Below are 15,750 nucleotides of genomic sequence, written 5' to 3'. Positions count from 1 at the left end.
CTTGGGAGAAAAATGTATGTCCCCTGCTGTGTTTTACCCGCAGTCTGCCATATATTTCATGTTATAGCAGTCTCAGATGATGACCCAGCACATGTTGTTCCTTTTAAGAACACTTTCACCACAGATTTCACAAAACACAAAGAAGGTACCAATGTGAGATTTCTAATGATAGCAACTGCACTCGACCCAAGGTTTAAGACTCTGACGTGCCTTCTAAAATCTGAGAGGGATGAAGTGTGGAGCATGCTTTCAGAAGTCTTAAAAGAGCAACACTCTAATACGGAAACTACAGAACCCGAACCACCAAAAAAGAAAATCAACCTTCTGTTGGTGGCATCTGGCTCAGATGATGAAAATGAACATGTGTCTGTCCGAACTGCTTTGGATTCTTATCGAGCAGAACCTGTCATCAGCATGGATGCATGTTCCCTGGAATGGGGGTTGAAGCATGAAGGGGCATATGAATCTTTAGTGCATCTGGCACGTAAAACCTTGCGATTCCGGCTACAACAGTGCCATGAGAATGCCTGTTCTCACTGTCAAGCGACATTGTAAACAAGAACCGGGCAGTATTATCTCCTGCAAATGTAAACAAACTTGTTTGTCTGAGTGATTGGCTTAACAAGAAGTGGGACTGAGTGGACTTGCAGGCTCTAAAATTTTACATCGTTTTATTTTTGAATACAGGTTTTTTGTACATAATTCTACATTTGTAAGTTCAACTTTCATGATTAAGAGATTGCACTACAGTACTTATATTAGGTGAATTGAAAAATACTATTACTGTTGGTTTTTTTTACAGAGCAAATACTTGTAATCAAAAATAAATATAAAGAGAGCACTGTACACTTTGTATTCTGTGTTGTAATTGAAATCAATATATTTGAAAATGTAGAAGACATCCAAAAATATTTAAATAAATGGTATTCTATTTTCGGTTAACAGTGTGATTAAGCGTGATACATTTTTTTTTATCACTTGATAGCCCTATTTACTATTATACAATACTTGGATCATGTATGATTAAAAATTGATATTTGTATCTGTAAAGTGTGCCTTTACGGAAAAACTATTTCACTGCTTGAAAGGTTTTGTTTTATTTAAGTGGTGATGTCAAGCAGAAATTAATTTAAATTTTCTCTGGGGGCAAGTTATCCTATAACTTTCTACTGCAGGGTTTCTTGCACCTTCCTTTGAAGCAGTTGTTTGTGCCAGTGATACTGAATAAGATGGAGGGCTGGGTCTGGCCCAGCACAATAATTCCTTTGTCCTTAAATTACTTTTAGTGTGATGGAATTAGCAAAAATTGTGTAAATTTGAACCTTAGACTAGGCATTCAAAAATTGATGTACAGTAACTTTGGACTAAGAGACTGCTTTGTGGTCACTTTTGTTATATATCTTAGCATGCTGACTGATCATATGTTGTTCCAAACTTGGATAAATGTATCCCTGCATTCATGCTTTTTACAAGTGACTTGCAAAAAAAAAAAAATTGTGCTCTTTATTGCTTCTTTGTCATGCAAGATGAAGGCCTGAAAAGTCTCTTCTGCATGTTTTTATATTTATCTTTAAAATACTAGGGACATTAAGACTATTCTTTCCTCGTTGTGGTGGAAGGCTCCTTGGAGGACTGCATAGCTGAAGTGAGTGTTTTCCACAGCCTTCCATTGAATGAACTAGAGGTGTGGATTTAAATCTTTAACAAAGAAAACTTTTTCTCTCAAGAGTTTGTCATGCTTTTGAGTTAAATTATGTGTTAATAAATCTGACCATCCCCACTCAATTGTTTTTAATATCTTCTGGATGGCTTAATCCCAAGATTTCCTAGCAGTCCATAGAGTTCTCGAGCAAAAATAGGATAGACCAGACCTGATTTAAAAAATAAAAAGATTTATGATTAATCTGGTGTTATGGTATATTTGATGTATTTGAAAAAAAATAACAATTATAAATATTAAAAAGGGGGCAGAGTGTACGAATACTACTTTTCTTTGCAATTCACCTTTGATTAGAGTTGGTCCATACTTTGTTGATTCTTAGAATAAATTCAGTAGTAGTGTATGTATTGTGAAGTTTTTAATAATTATACTCTTTCTCTATTGAAGGCTACAGATAGAAGAATCTTCTAAACCTGTAAGACTATCACAGCAATTGGACAAAGCTGTAACAACCAATTATAAACCTGTGGCTAATCATCAGTATAACGTAAGTTACTTTAATCTTTTTCCCTGCTAATCTTAATCACTACAAGTCTCTCAGGAATATAGTTGATCTGTGCAGTGACTCCTCTGTAGGTCCAGGCTTTGTGTGTCTTTTTTCCGTTTAGAAAGTCTTCGCCTTTTGAAAATCCTTTTTTCTATGGTATAAAGATTCTGCCTATGTTTTGTTTCCTGGATAACTTCCTTCTCTCTGGAGTCCAGCGCCAATCCAGTGGCTAAGATCTGCTGATTCTAATTCCCCTTTGTTGCATGGCAGAGGCATAGCAGAACTCTCCTTCCTGTTTTTCCTTCCCCAATCTCTTTCTGCTGTTTTTATTACCTCTCATCTTTAGTCATGTCTGAAATTCAATTTCATGGCCTTAAAGGCAGAAATACTGTACCCTGAGATTGTACATTCCACTTTTGCATCATGCATAATAACAATAATGTATTCTGCAGATGTGAAAGGCTAAGGAAGTATCTTTAACTTCTAATCCTTTGCAGCGAGTTTCCTGAATGACAGGAAACAATTGGTAAATCTTTGCATCATTATTCCTTCATAGTACATATTCTCTGTATCAATTACTCTAATAATATTACATCCACATTGCAGGTCAGTGTCATTTGATATGAATACAAGCTATAATGCCCTCCTTCTTAAAAGATCCTTTTTTGTGTAATTTGTATGTATGCATGTATAATAAGCAACTTAGATGCTGAATGCAAGGAACGTTGTTAAAATTAAGTCACACTAAGAATTAGTCACTGTATGAGTCATTTGCTCTTTTGTACTTCTGGTTAAGATTTTATTTACATAAAACAAATGACAACATGTATGGTACACAACCATTACTGTAGAATACAATCCAATTTAAGACCTGGTCTACACTTAAAATTTAGATTGATGTAGCCACATCTCTCTGGGTAGGAAAAACTCACTCCTCTTTGTGGCATAGCTATGTCAACCTAATCCCTGGTATAGATGCAGCTGGGTCAATGGAAGAATGTTTCTGTCAACCTAGCTACTGCCACTCAGGGAGGTGAATTACCTACGGTGATGGAAAACCCTCTTCTGTCACTATAGGCTGCGTCTACACTACGCGGTTAGTGCAGCGTAGCTATGCCATTATAATCTCCATAGTGTAGACAAACCCTTACTTATTCTAACAGGTCACAAAATCATCATTCCTTTCACAGCACACACTGCTTTTATAGTAGCTATAGTCTAAGGACTGATCTACGCACAGATTTCATTCCAGTATTTCAGTTAGGAGTGTGACTTTTTACCAAAATAGTTATACTGGTAAACTCTTTAGTGTAGATGCAGTTATACCAGCATGCATGTGCCTTATCCTGGTATAACTTATTCCTCTTCCAATACTGAAATAAGCTACAGCAGTAAACGTGGATCCATACCACTGTAACCGTTTCTTTGTGGGTCACAAGTGAGAATACCAAATTCAGGACAAACTCCTGAGAAATAGGGCAGACACACCCCAAACTGGTGGTTATTTCTCCATAAATATACTAAACCAGCAACAACAGTAAACTTCTCTCTCACCACACTGGCTAACAAGAAGTCAGGTAAGCAGTTTCCTTAGATATTCCAGTCCTTGTATCACCCCCAAAAACACTGGATTTAAAGATGAGTGGTTCTTTACAACCAGTCTCATCAAATAAAAGGTTCTTCTGATCCCAAAGGACCAGCCACATACCCAGGTCAATATACAACTCAGATCTTACCCAAAAATCACGCTGATGTCAATCCTTAAGTATCTAAAATCTAAAGGTTTATTTATAAAAAGAAAGAAAGGTGAGAGTTAAAATTGGTTAAAGGAATCAAATACATACAATAATTGCAAAGTTCTTGGTTCAGATTTGTAGCAGCGATGGAATAAACTGCTGGCTTGTTAAGTCTCTGGGTGCTTTCAAATCATTGGAAGGACCTCAGTCCCTTGGTTAGAATGCTCCCATTAGTATAAGTCCATAGTTCAGAGGTTTGAGCAGGAAAGAGGCAAAATGGAGGGATTTCCAGGGCCTTTTATAGCTTCTTCCATGTGGAAGGAAACCCATTGTTTCAAACAAAGCCCTCAGCACAGCTAATGGAATATTACAGGTAAAAGATGGGAGTGTGGAGTCAGATGGGCAAGTCACATGTCCATGCTTCATTTTGCTTAGTCATAGCAGGCAGCCATTACCTATACTTCAGATGGAACATCTACAGGAAAGTCCATTCAGTTTGGATGGGTTTCTCCCATGGTCCATTGTGAGTTAAGTGTCCTTTTGATGGGCCAATTAATTTGAATAGTCCCTCTGAGATGTGCTGGGTAACTACCTTGTGGGCATTACCCCAGGAGCAAACGTTTGAAATACAGGTATAGAGCCAATACTTATAACTTCAAATACAAAAATGATACATGCATACAAATAACATAATTATATTCAGCGAATCATAACCTTTCCATAGACACCTTACATGCCACATTTCATACAAGATTTGTTGCAAATATATAACAGTGGTTGTAGCAATGGTCTGTACGGTCATATTTTAATAAGATAACATCACACCATATTAGGGAGTTATACTACTTTGACTATATCACTATAATTAAAGCGGTAACTTTTGTGTGTAGACAAGCCCTAAAGTTTTAGTCTAGTTATAGACTACAGTCATGATGCTATTGATACTACAACTTTTAACAGTCTTGTTACACAGTTGTCCCCCCAGGCTGTTACTAGATCTCCTAGGGGATGTCTACACAGCAAAGAAAAACCCAAGTCTGGCCCATGCCAGCTGACGTGGGCTCATGGGGCTTGGACTGCGGTGCTGTTTCATTGCTATGTAGACTTCTGGGCTCAGACTGGAGCATGGGCAGTGTGTGAACCACTGGCTGGGGGAGGCTAGCCCCCAGACTCACGCCTCTTCCACCCGAGGCCCTGCCCCTTCTGCGTCCCTGGAACCCACATCCTCCCCACCGTGACCGCTGGTCCCTGCCTCGGGCTGGCTAGTGCCCGCAGCCCTCTCTCCCCAGCCCCGGAGTGGCAGGAGAGAGAGCGCATAACGGTGGTGCTGCAGCCTCCCCAGCACAGCAGGAGAGAGAGCACGTGGCACCACCGCAACCCTGGGAGGCGGGGCCCTGGGGGCGGAATGTGGGCAGGGCCACGCCCGCTGTTTGGAGAGGCAGAGCCTCCCCTACCCACCACCCATGGGCTGAAGCTTGAGCTCTGGGACCCTCCCACCTCACAGCGTCCTAGAGCCCAGGCACCAGCCCAAGCCCAGATGTCTACACAGCAATGAAACAGCACCGTAGCCCAAGCCCCATGAGTCTGAGTTGGCTTGCCCATATCTAGTTGCTGTGTAGGCGTACCCGTAATGAGTACATGGTTGTAATATGGGAGTACCCAAATTGTAACATTGTCAGCAGTTTGCACAGCTGGTCATGTTGATATAAACATCCAGAAGACATACGTATCCAGTATGGTTGGTTGTAGAACTTTTGATGGAAAAAGCCTATTGAAATAGATCACGTGCATCATATCATCCCTCCTTCATTTCCCACCCCCAAATGCCAGTGCAGGATTGTTTTCTTCAGTAACTTCTCCAGTCTGCTGAATCTAGGTTTAGATGTCCCAAATGGTGAGTCTTCTCCCATTTCTCTTAAAAGATCATTCCACGCTCTTTTAAAATCTCACAATTAGATTTTTCCTGACCTTTTCAGGCTGAAATTATTTTCTTAAGCTCATCCCAATAGTCTCAGTTATACCACACCGCTCTAATAAGGGCAGCAATTATCAGAGGAGAGGAAAGAAAAAGGAAAATATGAACTAATGTGGGAAGGGGGAAGAAGGACAATCATCTACCATGGAAGAGGGTGAGTCCCAAGAAGGGTAAAAATGAAAGGAACAGTAGTACAAATGAAAGGCGTGGAGCTACTGACGGGAAGGTGCATAATAAGTGGGACATGAGTATAACTCCACCTCTTCGCCCTCCCCTACCCCATGATGGGAGGTACAAAAGGGAAGGGTAGGAAGAAGAACTAGAAGTGGGCGGGGGAAGTGATATCTGCAATCTCTTTTCTTCATTTTTTTGAATGACATCCCTCATCCATCAGTACGAGAATGGAGGGGGAGAGATTCTTTCTCTCCCAAAATGAAATTAAACCCTGCCTTCTCACTAGAATATTGTAAATTATAAAATTTATCATGTAACTGGTAATTGTGACTTAGAGTTTTAGTTCTTTGGGGAAGGGAATTTCTCCTTATATATTTATAAATGCCATGCTTGCCTGTAGTGTTATAACAATGTTCTCACGGCTGTGAGACTTCTGTTGCTTTACTGTCTTTTATCATATGCTAACAAAGCTCTCTAGGCTCCGCTAACTGTGTCTACATCACTTTCAGTTTGTCTGTTTTAACAATGCAAATAAACAGAATAATATCTGTTAGGTGATAATACAGTCAATAAGACCACCTCTGAGTTAATTTTTTAAAAAGTTATTACTTTAGCGTGCAGTGCAAAATAATTAACTTTACCTAATCATCTTCAGCCATTTGTACCACAACAAGAGTGATAAACACCTAATATATGGAGGAATGTATTATCAAATCATGGTCAAATAGTATTTATTTTCATTTTCCCAAGTCTCTTGAAGTCTTAAATTGAATCCTGAAGATATTGCTCTGTATGGAGCTCACCATGGCCTCGTTAGCAACAAGACTTATATAGTTTGTCAGATGCTTTTGCAGCAATATTGGTCAATAAGTCAAGCCTGAAATCTGACTGACTTTAAGATTAATATAATTTTGCGAGGCCTGAGCCCTAAGAGTGAGATTGTAGCATGTAAGTTATTGCCTGCAGTGGTGGGGTCCCGAGACATTTGTTTCCCTCATAGAAACGGAATGAAAAGCTCTTGGTTTGGGGTGTCTTAATTTTGTTCAGCCCTTAGAAACTATGATGATGGGCACTAAATTAAAAACATAGGGAGGGCATTTCAGAGGCATTGTCTCTGATGTTGTAGCATGGGCTGTGGCAGTCCTAGATACATCCTTTCAAAAGGTGCTGCATGCTCTTCCCACAATAAGAGCCCAATCCACTCTCATTCCCTCTCCTACTTAGAGTGGCTAGTGTCACTGAGCAAAGTGGTGGGAAAATATCTTGTCCCTTTCCCCCTCCAAATACAGGTCTATTCACCATCTAGCTCTAAACATCTTGATGTTGGTTTAATAACTATCCCCATTTCCTTGTTGAGAAATTTTCTGAAGTACTCACTATTTATGTAAGCTTCAGACAATATTTTAGGGATTTGTGCTCCCTTTAGGTGTCTCTGCAGACTAACAGACCACATTAATTTCAAGCGCTTATAAACACAAGTGGGAAAATAGCACTTTACAGTACAAAATATAGTGATGGGGAATTAAATTGTATGTAGAGAACCTTAGCAGTAAATAGTGTTTTTTCTTTAAAGGGTATTCATCCATATTATTACCAGTCCCAGACACCTGTCCCACATACATAGACATCCCCTGGCCCTCAGGTACTGGAGAACTTCCAGTCAGGCTGAAAGACTTGGGCCCCCAAAGCCCTTCACCATCTTTCTAAGACCATTGCTTCCCCTTGTACTGCCATCACTCCCCATTTCCAGCATCCATCACTGTTTACCACTCTCTTCCCTCACCTGTCAGTTCCTTTCCTTTAGTAGCTTCTCTCTCCGCTTTCAAATCAGCTGCAAGCCCTGCCTGTCACTAGCCTCTCTTCCCCTGTGACTGCTCCTATTTGCTGCTGCTGTCTCCCATGGATACCTCTTTTCTGTCCTTTGTTGGCATGGACCTTGCTTACCCAGTCCAACCCTATAATTTTCCCAGTCTCTCTGCACAAAGCCTACCACTTCCATTTTTCTGCTTATGCATGTCCACAGAACTCCTCCAGCTTGACTCAACCTGATTCATTTTGGCTGCATTTACACTGAGAATGTCTGAAACTCTCCCACCTGTGGTATAGTATTGGTACAACTCCACTGTACTAACAGTGAGAGTACTAAATATAGGCTGATCTCATAGATTTTTACCACCCTGCCATGTAACCCTGCTCACAGCCTGGCTAGACTACATGATTGAAACACCAGAAGTCGCAAGTACCATGTCTTACACTGATGCTCCTGCTGTTGCTGAAAAAGTAGAACAATTTTAGAGTGTAGACAAGACCTTACTTCAACACGCAGCATGGAATCTCTTCAGCAAATGCACATTTGGTTGAACTTCAGAATACCAGGCAGACCAAGAGAGCCATTTTGAGTTGGACTGTGAATTTCACTGTTAAATTAATTGCGTTTATTTGTTCGCTAGAGTAGCTTCTTTGCAGGATGAAATGATAATTGTAGGGGTGTTTCACTGACTACAGAATAGTTCTTTATTTTAAAAAAAAGAGTTTTGAAAAGAATATAGAACCTTTTAAACCTTCTTTCAAATGTTTTTTTAGAGAAAACTTTTTACTTTCACCTAACACATCTTTTTCATCATCTTTGTATTAACCATCTGCTGAAGAAATATAATACATGTTTGTATTAATGACGCCTTCAAATAGGGCATCTTGGCAACCTTCCAGTAAGTCTAGTGACACACTGTGAAGGTAAACAAAGAAAAATTGATCTTGTATAAAGGATTGCAGGGGATGAAACAGCAACTTCAGTGCTTACCAGCCCATCCCAAAACTACACCCCTATGGTATCCAAATATATATACTTGGGGCTAATTTAGCTACAGCTAATCAAGAGAAAGATCTTGGAGTCTTCGTGGATAGTTCTCTGAAGATGTCCACGAAGTGTGCACCAACAGTCAAAAAAGCAAATGGAATGTTAGAAATAATTAAAAAAGGGATAGAGAATAAGAGGGAGAATATCTTATTGCCCTTATATAAATCCGTGGTATGCCCACATCTTGAGTACTGCGTACAGATGTGGTCCCCTCATCTCAAAAACGATACACTGGCATTAGAAAAGGTTCAGAAAAGGGCAACTAAAATGATTAGGGGTTTGGAACAAGTCCCATATGAGGAGAGATTAAAGAGGTTAGGACTTTTCAGCTTGGAAAAGAGGAGACTAAGGGGGGGATATGACAGAGGTATATAAAATCATGAGTGGTGTGGAGGAAGTGAATAAGGAAAAGTTATTTACCTGTTCCCATAAAAGAACTAGGGGCACCAAATGAAATTAATGGGCAGCAGGTTTAAAACAAATAAAAGGAAGTTCTTCTTCACTCAGCGCACAGTCAACCTGTGGAACTCCTTGCCTGAGGAGGTTGTGAAGGCTAGAACTATAAAAGGGTTTAAAAGAGAACTGGATAAATTCATGGAGGTTAAGTCCATTAATGGCTATTACCCAGGGTGGGTAAGGAATGGTGTCCCTAGCCTCTGTTTGTCAGAGGGTGAAGATGGATGGCAGGAGAGAGATCACTTGATCATTACCTGTTAGGTTCACTCCCTCTGGGGCACCTGGCATTGGCCACTGTTGGTAGACAGGATGCTGGGCTGGATGAACCTTTGGTCTGACCCAGTATGGCCATTCTTATGTTCTTATTTTAATATTTTAGCTTTTTAAATTTAAGAAAATATTAATGTAGTTTATATAGAAGAGGTGGGCAAACTATGGCCCGCAGCCCACATCCAGCCCGCGGGACCATCCTGCCAGCCCTTGAGCTCCAGGCCAGGGAAGCTAGCCCCCGGCCCTCCCCTGCTGTCCCTGCTCCCCTGCAGCCTCAGCTCGCCGTGCCGCCAGCACGGGAGGGGGCTGCACTGCAGGGGCAGGGGAGAGCAGGAAGGGAGGCTCACCTGCAGCCACAGGGGAGCAGACAGGCCGTGTGGGTGGTGAGAACGCGGCGAACACAGGCGGAGGACTCAGGAGGAGCACCGGATGGCCGCACAGCCGGCCGGAGAGAAGCGGCGCTTTGAAGGGGAAACCGCCGCTTCTCTCCGGCTGCACCTGCTCCTCCTGAGTCCTCCGCCCATGTTCACAGGGCCACATTCTGAAAGAGGCTTTAGAGGGGGGCCTGTCAAGGGGTGGAGGTGTGGATAGGGGTCGGGGCAATCAGGGAATAGGGGGGGTTGCATAGGGGGTGGGATCCCGGGGGGGGGGGCGGTTAGGGGTAGGGGGTCTTAGGAGAGGATGGTCAGGGGACAAGGAGCAGGGTGGGTTGAATGGGTCAGAGGTTCTGAGCGGGGCAGATAGGGTTAGGGTTTGGGGAGGCACAGCCTTCCCTACCCGGCACTCCATACAGTTTTGGAACCCCAGTGTGGCCCTCAAGCCAAAAAGTTTTCCCACCCCTGTTATACAGCGTATATGTATATCACGTTACACACACAAACTGTTTTGGATCTGTTGCACGATGTATCTTGTTACAAAAGATGAATCAAGTTAAAGTGAGGCATTGTAACTTTATATGAACTGTCCTGTCAGTCCTCACAACTGTGGAGAGAATGCTGCAGCAGTGCCATATTTTTTAAAAATAGCAGTATTCACACCGCTTTCGGTGCTCCGACACTGCAGTGGCAGCTGCTGCTGAAGCTTTGAGCTACTTTGGAGCATCGCTAATTAATATGACTGAGATACCGATTGAAAATAACTGAATGTTTCCAACAAAATAATGAAATTTTAACAATACAAGACCGCACTCCTCGAGTGCTCAAGTATGTAATCTTTGCTAAGAAGTGAGGAGCGATAATCACTTTTGTGTGTGAATTGTGGTATGGATTAATGACTTATGAATTCTGAAGTACTCAAGCTGCATTTTTATAGAGAGCACTCTTCTCTGGTTTAGATAATCAAGAGAATGCAAAATGAAAGCTCCCAATGGGAAGAAATTAATTAGCCTGTAAATTTGCAAGATAGCAGAGAAACAGAAGTGTTGTCCATTGACATTTAGCAGATAATAAAATAGCTGTAGTTCAGCTCAGTTAAAAAACAAAACGCATACTGTTCCATAACATTTTCTTGGGGGAAAAAATTAGATATTGCAGTATTTGAGACTCTCCGATAAAATAGTCCCATAAAAGGCTAACAGCAGTGGGGATTGCTTTGAGGATCTCCTCATAATAATGTAGTGCAAGATCAGTTGCTTTCCTCCTCTGTGTAGAAAGTGTCCATTTTAGAGAGTAAGAATTTTTGCTTGACAGTATTAAAATTTTAACAGGTTGTTTCTCCAAGTGAAGATGATCAGTTTCTAAACAAGTTTTCTCCAAATCTCACTTGTACAGATGCTGCAGAATTGTTGAGCATCTTCATAGGTTGTCTTGAGAGTGCCATTAGCTTTTCCAATTATTTTCTGCCTTGCGCAAAATGAACGGCATGAGGATTTAGCTCATATTTTGGCTTCAAAAAATCCCTGAGACTGTTTTTTCTCACACTTTAGTTTGACCTTCCACCTCAGGGTGTTTTTTGGTTTGGTTCTTGAGTGATTGATAGGAACAGAAAATTCCTAAAAGGATTAGAGGAAATCAAGTCAGTGGTACTCTTCTGGAAAAATCATGCAACCTGCCGTGACAGGCTCTCTCCATCTTTCATGCCCAAATTCTCAGCAATTATATTTTTGAGTTATTGAAGTCACCGGATTCAAGAGCAGGCAAAAGATAATGGACTTTTGCCATTGAAGAGAGATCAGATTATCACAGAATCATAGAACTGGAAGGGACCTTGAGAGGTCATCTAGTCCAGTCCCCTGCACTCAAGGCAGGACTAAGTGTTATCTAGACCATCCCTGACAGGTGTTTGTCCAACCTGCTCTTAAAAATCCCCAATAATGGAGATTCCACAACCTACCAAGGCAATTTATTCCAGTGCTTAACCACTCTGACAGGAAGTTTTTCCTAATGTCCAACCTAAACCACCCTTTCTGCAATTTAAACCCATTGCTTCTTGTCCTGTCCTCAGAGGTTAAGAAGAACCATTTTTCTCCCTCCTCCTTGTAACAACCTTTTATGTACTTGAAAACTGTTATCATGTCCCCTCTCAGTCTTCTCTTCTCTAGACTAAGCGAATCCAATTTTTTCAGTCTGCCCTCATAGATGATGTTTGCTAGACCTTTAATCATTTTTGTTGCTCTTCTCTGGACTTTCTCCAATTTCTCCACATCTTTCCTGAAATGTGGTTCCCAGAACTGAACACAGTACTCCAGTTGAGGTCTAATTATCGCAGAGTAGAGCGGAAGAATTACTACTTGTGTCTTGCTTACAATACTCCTGCTAATACATCCCAGAATGATGTTTGCTTTTTTGCAATAGTGTTACACTGTTGACTCATATTTAGCTTGTGGATCCACTATGACCCCCAGATCCCTTTCTGCAGTACTCCTTCCGAGTCGGTCATTTCCCATTTTGTATGTGTGCAGCTGATTGTTCCTTCCTAAGTAGAGTACTTTGCATTTGTCCTTATTGAATTTCATCCTGTTTACTTCATACCATTTCTCCAGTTTGTCCAGATCATTTTGAATTTTAATCCTAACCTCCAAAGCACTTGCAACCCCTCCCAGCTTGATATCGTCCGCAAACTTTATAAGTGTACTCTCTATGCCATTATTTAAATCATTGATGAAGATATTGAACAGAACCGGACCCAGAACTGATCCCTGCGAGACCCCACTTATCATTCCCTTTCAGCATGACTGTGGACCACTGATAACTACTCTCTGGGAACGATTTTCCAACCAGTTATGCACTCACCTTATAGTAGCTCCATCTAGGTTGTATTTCCCTAGTTTGTTTATGAGAAGGTCGTGCGAGACAGTATCAAAAGCCTTACTATAGTCAAGATATACCACATCTACTGCTTTCCCCCCTATTCACAAGGCTTGTTAGCTTTCTTTGACAGGGTATAAGGTTGGTTTGTCATGATTTGTTCTTGACAAATCCATACTGACGGTTACTTATCACCTCATTATCTTCTAGGTGTTTGCAAATTGATTTCTTAATTATTTGCTCCATTATCTTTCCGGGTACAGAAGTTAAGCTGGCTGGTCTGTAATTCCCCAGGTTGTCCTTATTTCCCTTTTTATAGATGGGCACTATATTTGCCATTTTCCAGTTTTCTGGAATGTCTCCCGTCTTCATGACTTTTCAAAGGTAATTGCTAATGGCTCAGATATCTCCTCAGTCAGCTCCTTGAGTATTCTAAGATGCATTTGATCAGGGCCTGGTGATTTGAAGACCTCTAACTTGTCTAAGTAATTTTTGACTTGTTCTTTTCCTATTTTAGACTCTGATCCTACCTCATTTTCACTGGCATTCACTATGTTAGATGTCCAATCGCCACCAATCTTCTTGGTGAAAACCGAAACAAAGAAGTCATTAAGCACCTCTGCCATTTCCACATTTTCTGTTATTGCCTTTCCCCCCTCATTGAGTAACGGGCCAACTCTGTTCTTGGTCTTCCTCTTGCTTCTAATGTATTTGTAGACTGTTTGCTTGTTACCCTTTATGTCCCTAGCTAGTTTGATCTCGTTTTGTGCCTTGGCCTTTCTAATTTTGTCCCTACATATTTGTGTTGTTTGTTTATATTCATCCTTTGTAATTTCCGCTTTTTGTAGGACTCTTTTTTGAGTTTTAGATCATTGAAGATCTCCTGGTTAAGCCAAGGTGGTCTCTTGCCATACTTCCTATCTTTCCTATGCAGTGGGATAGTTTGCTCTTGTGCCCTTAATAATGTCTCTTCGAAAAACTTCCAACAGTCTTCAATTGTTTTTCCCCTTAGACTTGCTTCCCATGGGATTTTACCTACCAACTCCCTGAGTTTGTTGAAGTCTGCCTTCTTGAAATCCATTGCCTTTATTGTGCTGTTCTCCCTCCTACCATTCCTTAGAGTCATGAACTCTACCATTTCATGATCACTTTCACCCAAGTTGCCTTCCACTTTCAGATTCTCAACCAGTTCCTCCCTATTTGTCAAAATCAAATCTAGAACAGCCTCCCCCCTAGTAGCTTTCTCCACCTTCTGAAATAAAAAATTGTCTCCAATACATTCCAATAACTTGTTGGATAATCTGTGCCCTGCTGTGTTGTTTTCCCAACAGATGTCTGGGTAGCTGAAGTCCCCCATCACCACCAAGTCCTGTGCATTGGATGATTTTGTTAGTTGTTTAAAAAAAGTCTCATCCACCTCTTCTTCCTGGTTTGGTGGTCTGTAGTAAACCCCTACCATGACTAGGGTGACCAGACAGCAAGTGTGAAAAATCAGGATGGGGGTAGAGGGTAATAGGACTCTACATAAGACAAAGCCCCAAATATTGGGACTGACCCTATAAAATCAGGACATCTGGTCACCCTAACCATGACATCATGCTTGTTTTTTACCCCATTTTATCCTTACCTGGAGACTTTCAACAAGTCTGTCTCTTATTTCTATTATGTACGACCTCAGGACTTTAAAGGAGCCACAGTTGAAGCTATTATTCTTCCTTTCTCCTTCCTACTGGACCTGGCTTTTCTGATATCAGAGGCCTTTGTGGCAGCCATAGCATGACCGGATAATCCCTCCTCTGCTCCTGCCAAGCTTTAGGTTCAGAAAGTGTTTACACTTAAAACCTCTTTGCGTCCACCTGTTAAATTTATGTTGTTCCCAGTTCCTGTGTCTCTTCTTATGATATCTTATATATTATGGGTGTATCATATAAAAACTCACTTCAGATATATTTATAGGCTAATGGCCTGGGCCTCTACTACTACTCTACATTTTCCCCTATTGTTAAATGCCACATGGACCTGATTTCCATGAGGACTCCCTTCAAGAGACAGTTCCTTATCAATTGAGGCATTTTGCTCTTGAAGGACTTGCCTATCTTATGATGGAACATCACTGAATTGCATCCCTCAAGAGAGCTAGAGGCGCTTTTCATACACGTTAAGTTATAATTTAGTGCTGCTATCCCACTGCATCCTGCTGTCAGAAGTTAATTGATTATACCAATTTTCATTTCAGCCTCCTAGTTGATTCCTCCAAGATTAGCAAGGTGCTGTTTGAGAAAGCAAGAAGTGAGCTGCCTTTCTCAAAGTTGATTCTGCTGTGGCTACTTTTGCTGGAAAAACCCCTCTCCTAATAGAGGACAGTGCCAGTCCTTGAGTCCCTCAACACAGAGTTATTACTCTCTTATAAAAGAAGTCCCATTCATTTTCCTGTTCTTGCCAAACAGTCTACTTATCAGCTATATGCTAGGAAATAATTACAAGTTATTGACAGGATTAGGAGGTCCCTCTGGGCACTACAGTAATACCAATATTAATAACTGGCGTGGTAAACTTTCACAGCAGCTTTCAGAGGTGATTACTGCCCCCCCCCCCCGCCCCCGCCAATGGACAGGGAAGGGTCAGTCAGCTGCGTTTTTATTTATATCGCAGTAAATAGGGTAAAAGGCAAAAGTGACCAATGACGAACACATTTTTCAGCTCCAATGTCACTGATCACTCGTGTTTATGTAGAGACTATCTACCTAAAGACTGACCTTGTCCGAAGCAAAACTGTTCATTTGACATTTTTGTTTTGTTTTGTTTGTTTTGAATTAATGAAGAAGATTCT

General features: G+C 41.1%; 1 protein-coding gene across 5 annotated transcripts in view; it reads left to right on the top strand.

The window, feature by feature from the left end:
• Window positions 1-15,750, top strand: part of GTF2F2 (general transcription factor IIF subunit 2) — a 134,517-nt gene that overhangs the window by 100,244 nt on the left and 18,523 nt on the right. For all 5 annotated transcript variants that reach the window (XM_037894320.2, XM_037894334.2, XM_027821241.3 and 2 more), the window contains one exon: window positions 2,108-2,207. In XM_037894320.2, the coding sequence (XP_037750248.1) occupies window positions 2,108-2,207 (100 nt within the window). The remainder of the gene's footprint in view (window positions 1-2,107; window positions 2,208-15,750) is intronic.

This window comes from Chelonia mydas, chromosome 1 (assembly GCF_015237465.2).
Source record: "Chelonia mydas isolate rCheMyd1 chromosome 1, rCheMyd1.pri.v2, whole genome shotgun sequence".
In the NCBI taxonomy this organism is placed as follows: domain Eukaryota; kingdom Metazoa; phylum Chordata; order Testudines; family Cheloniidae; genus Chelonia; species Chelonia mydas.
The sequence above is the reverse complement of the archived record's forward strand: the minus strand, read 5'-3'. Positions and strand labels throughout refer to the sequence as shown.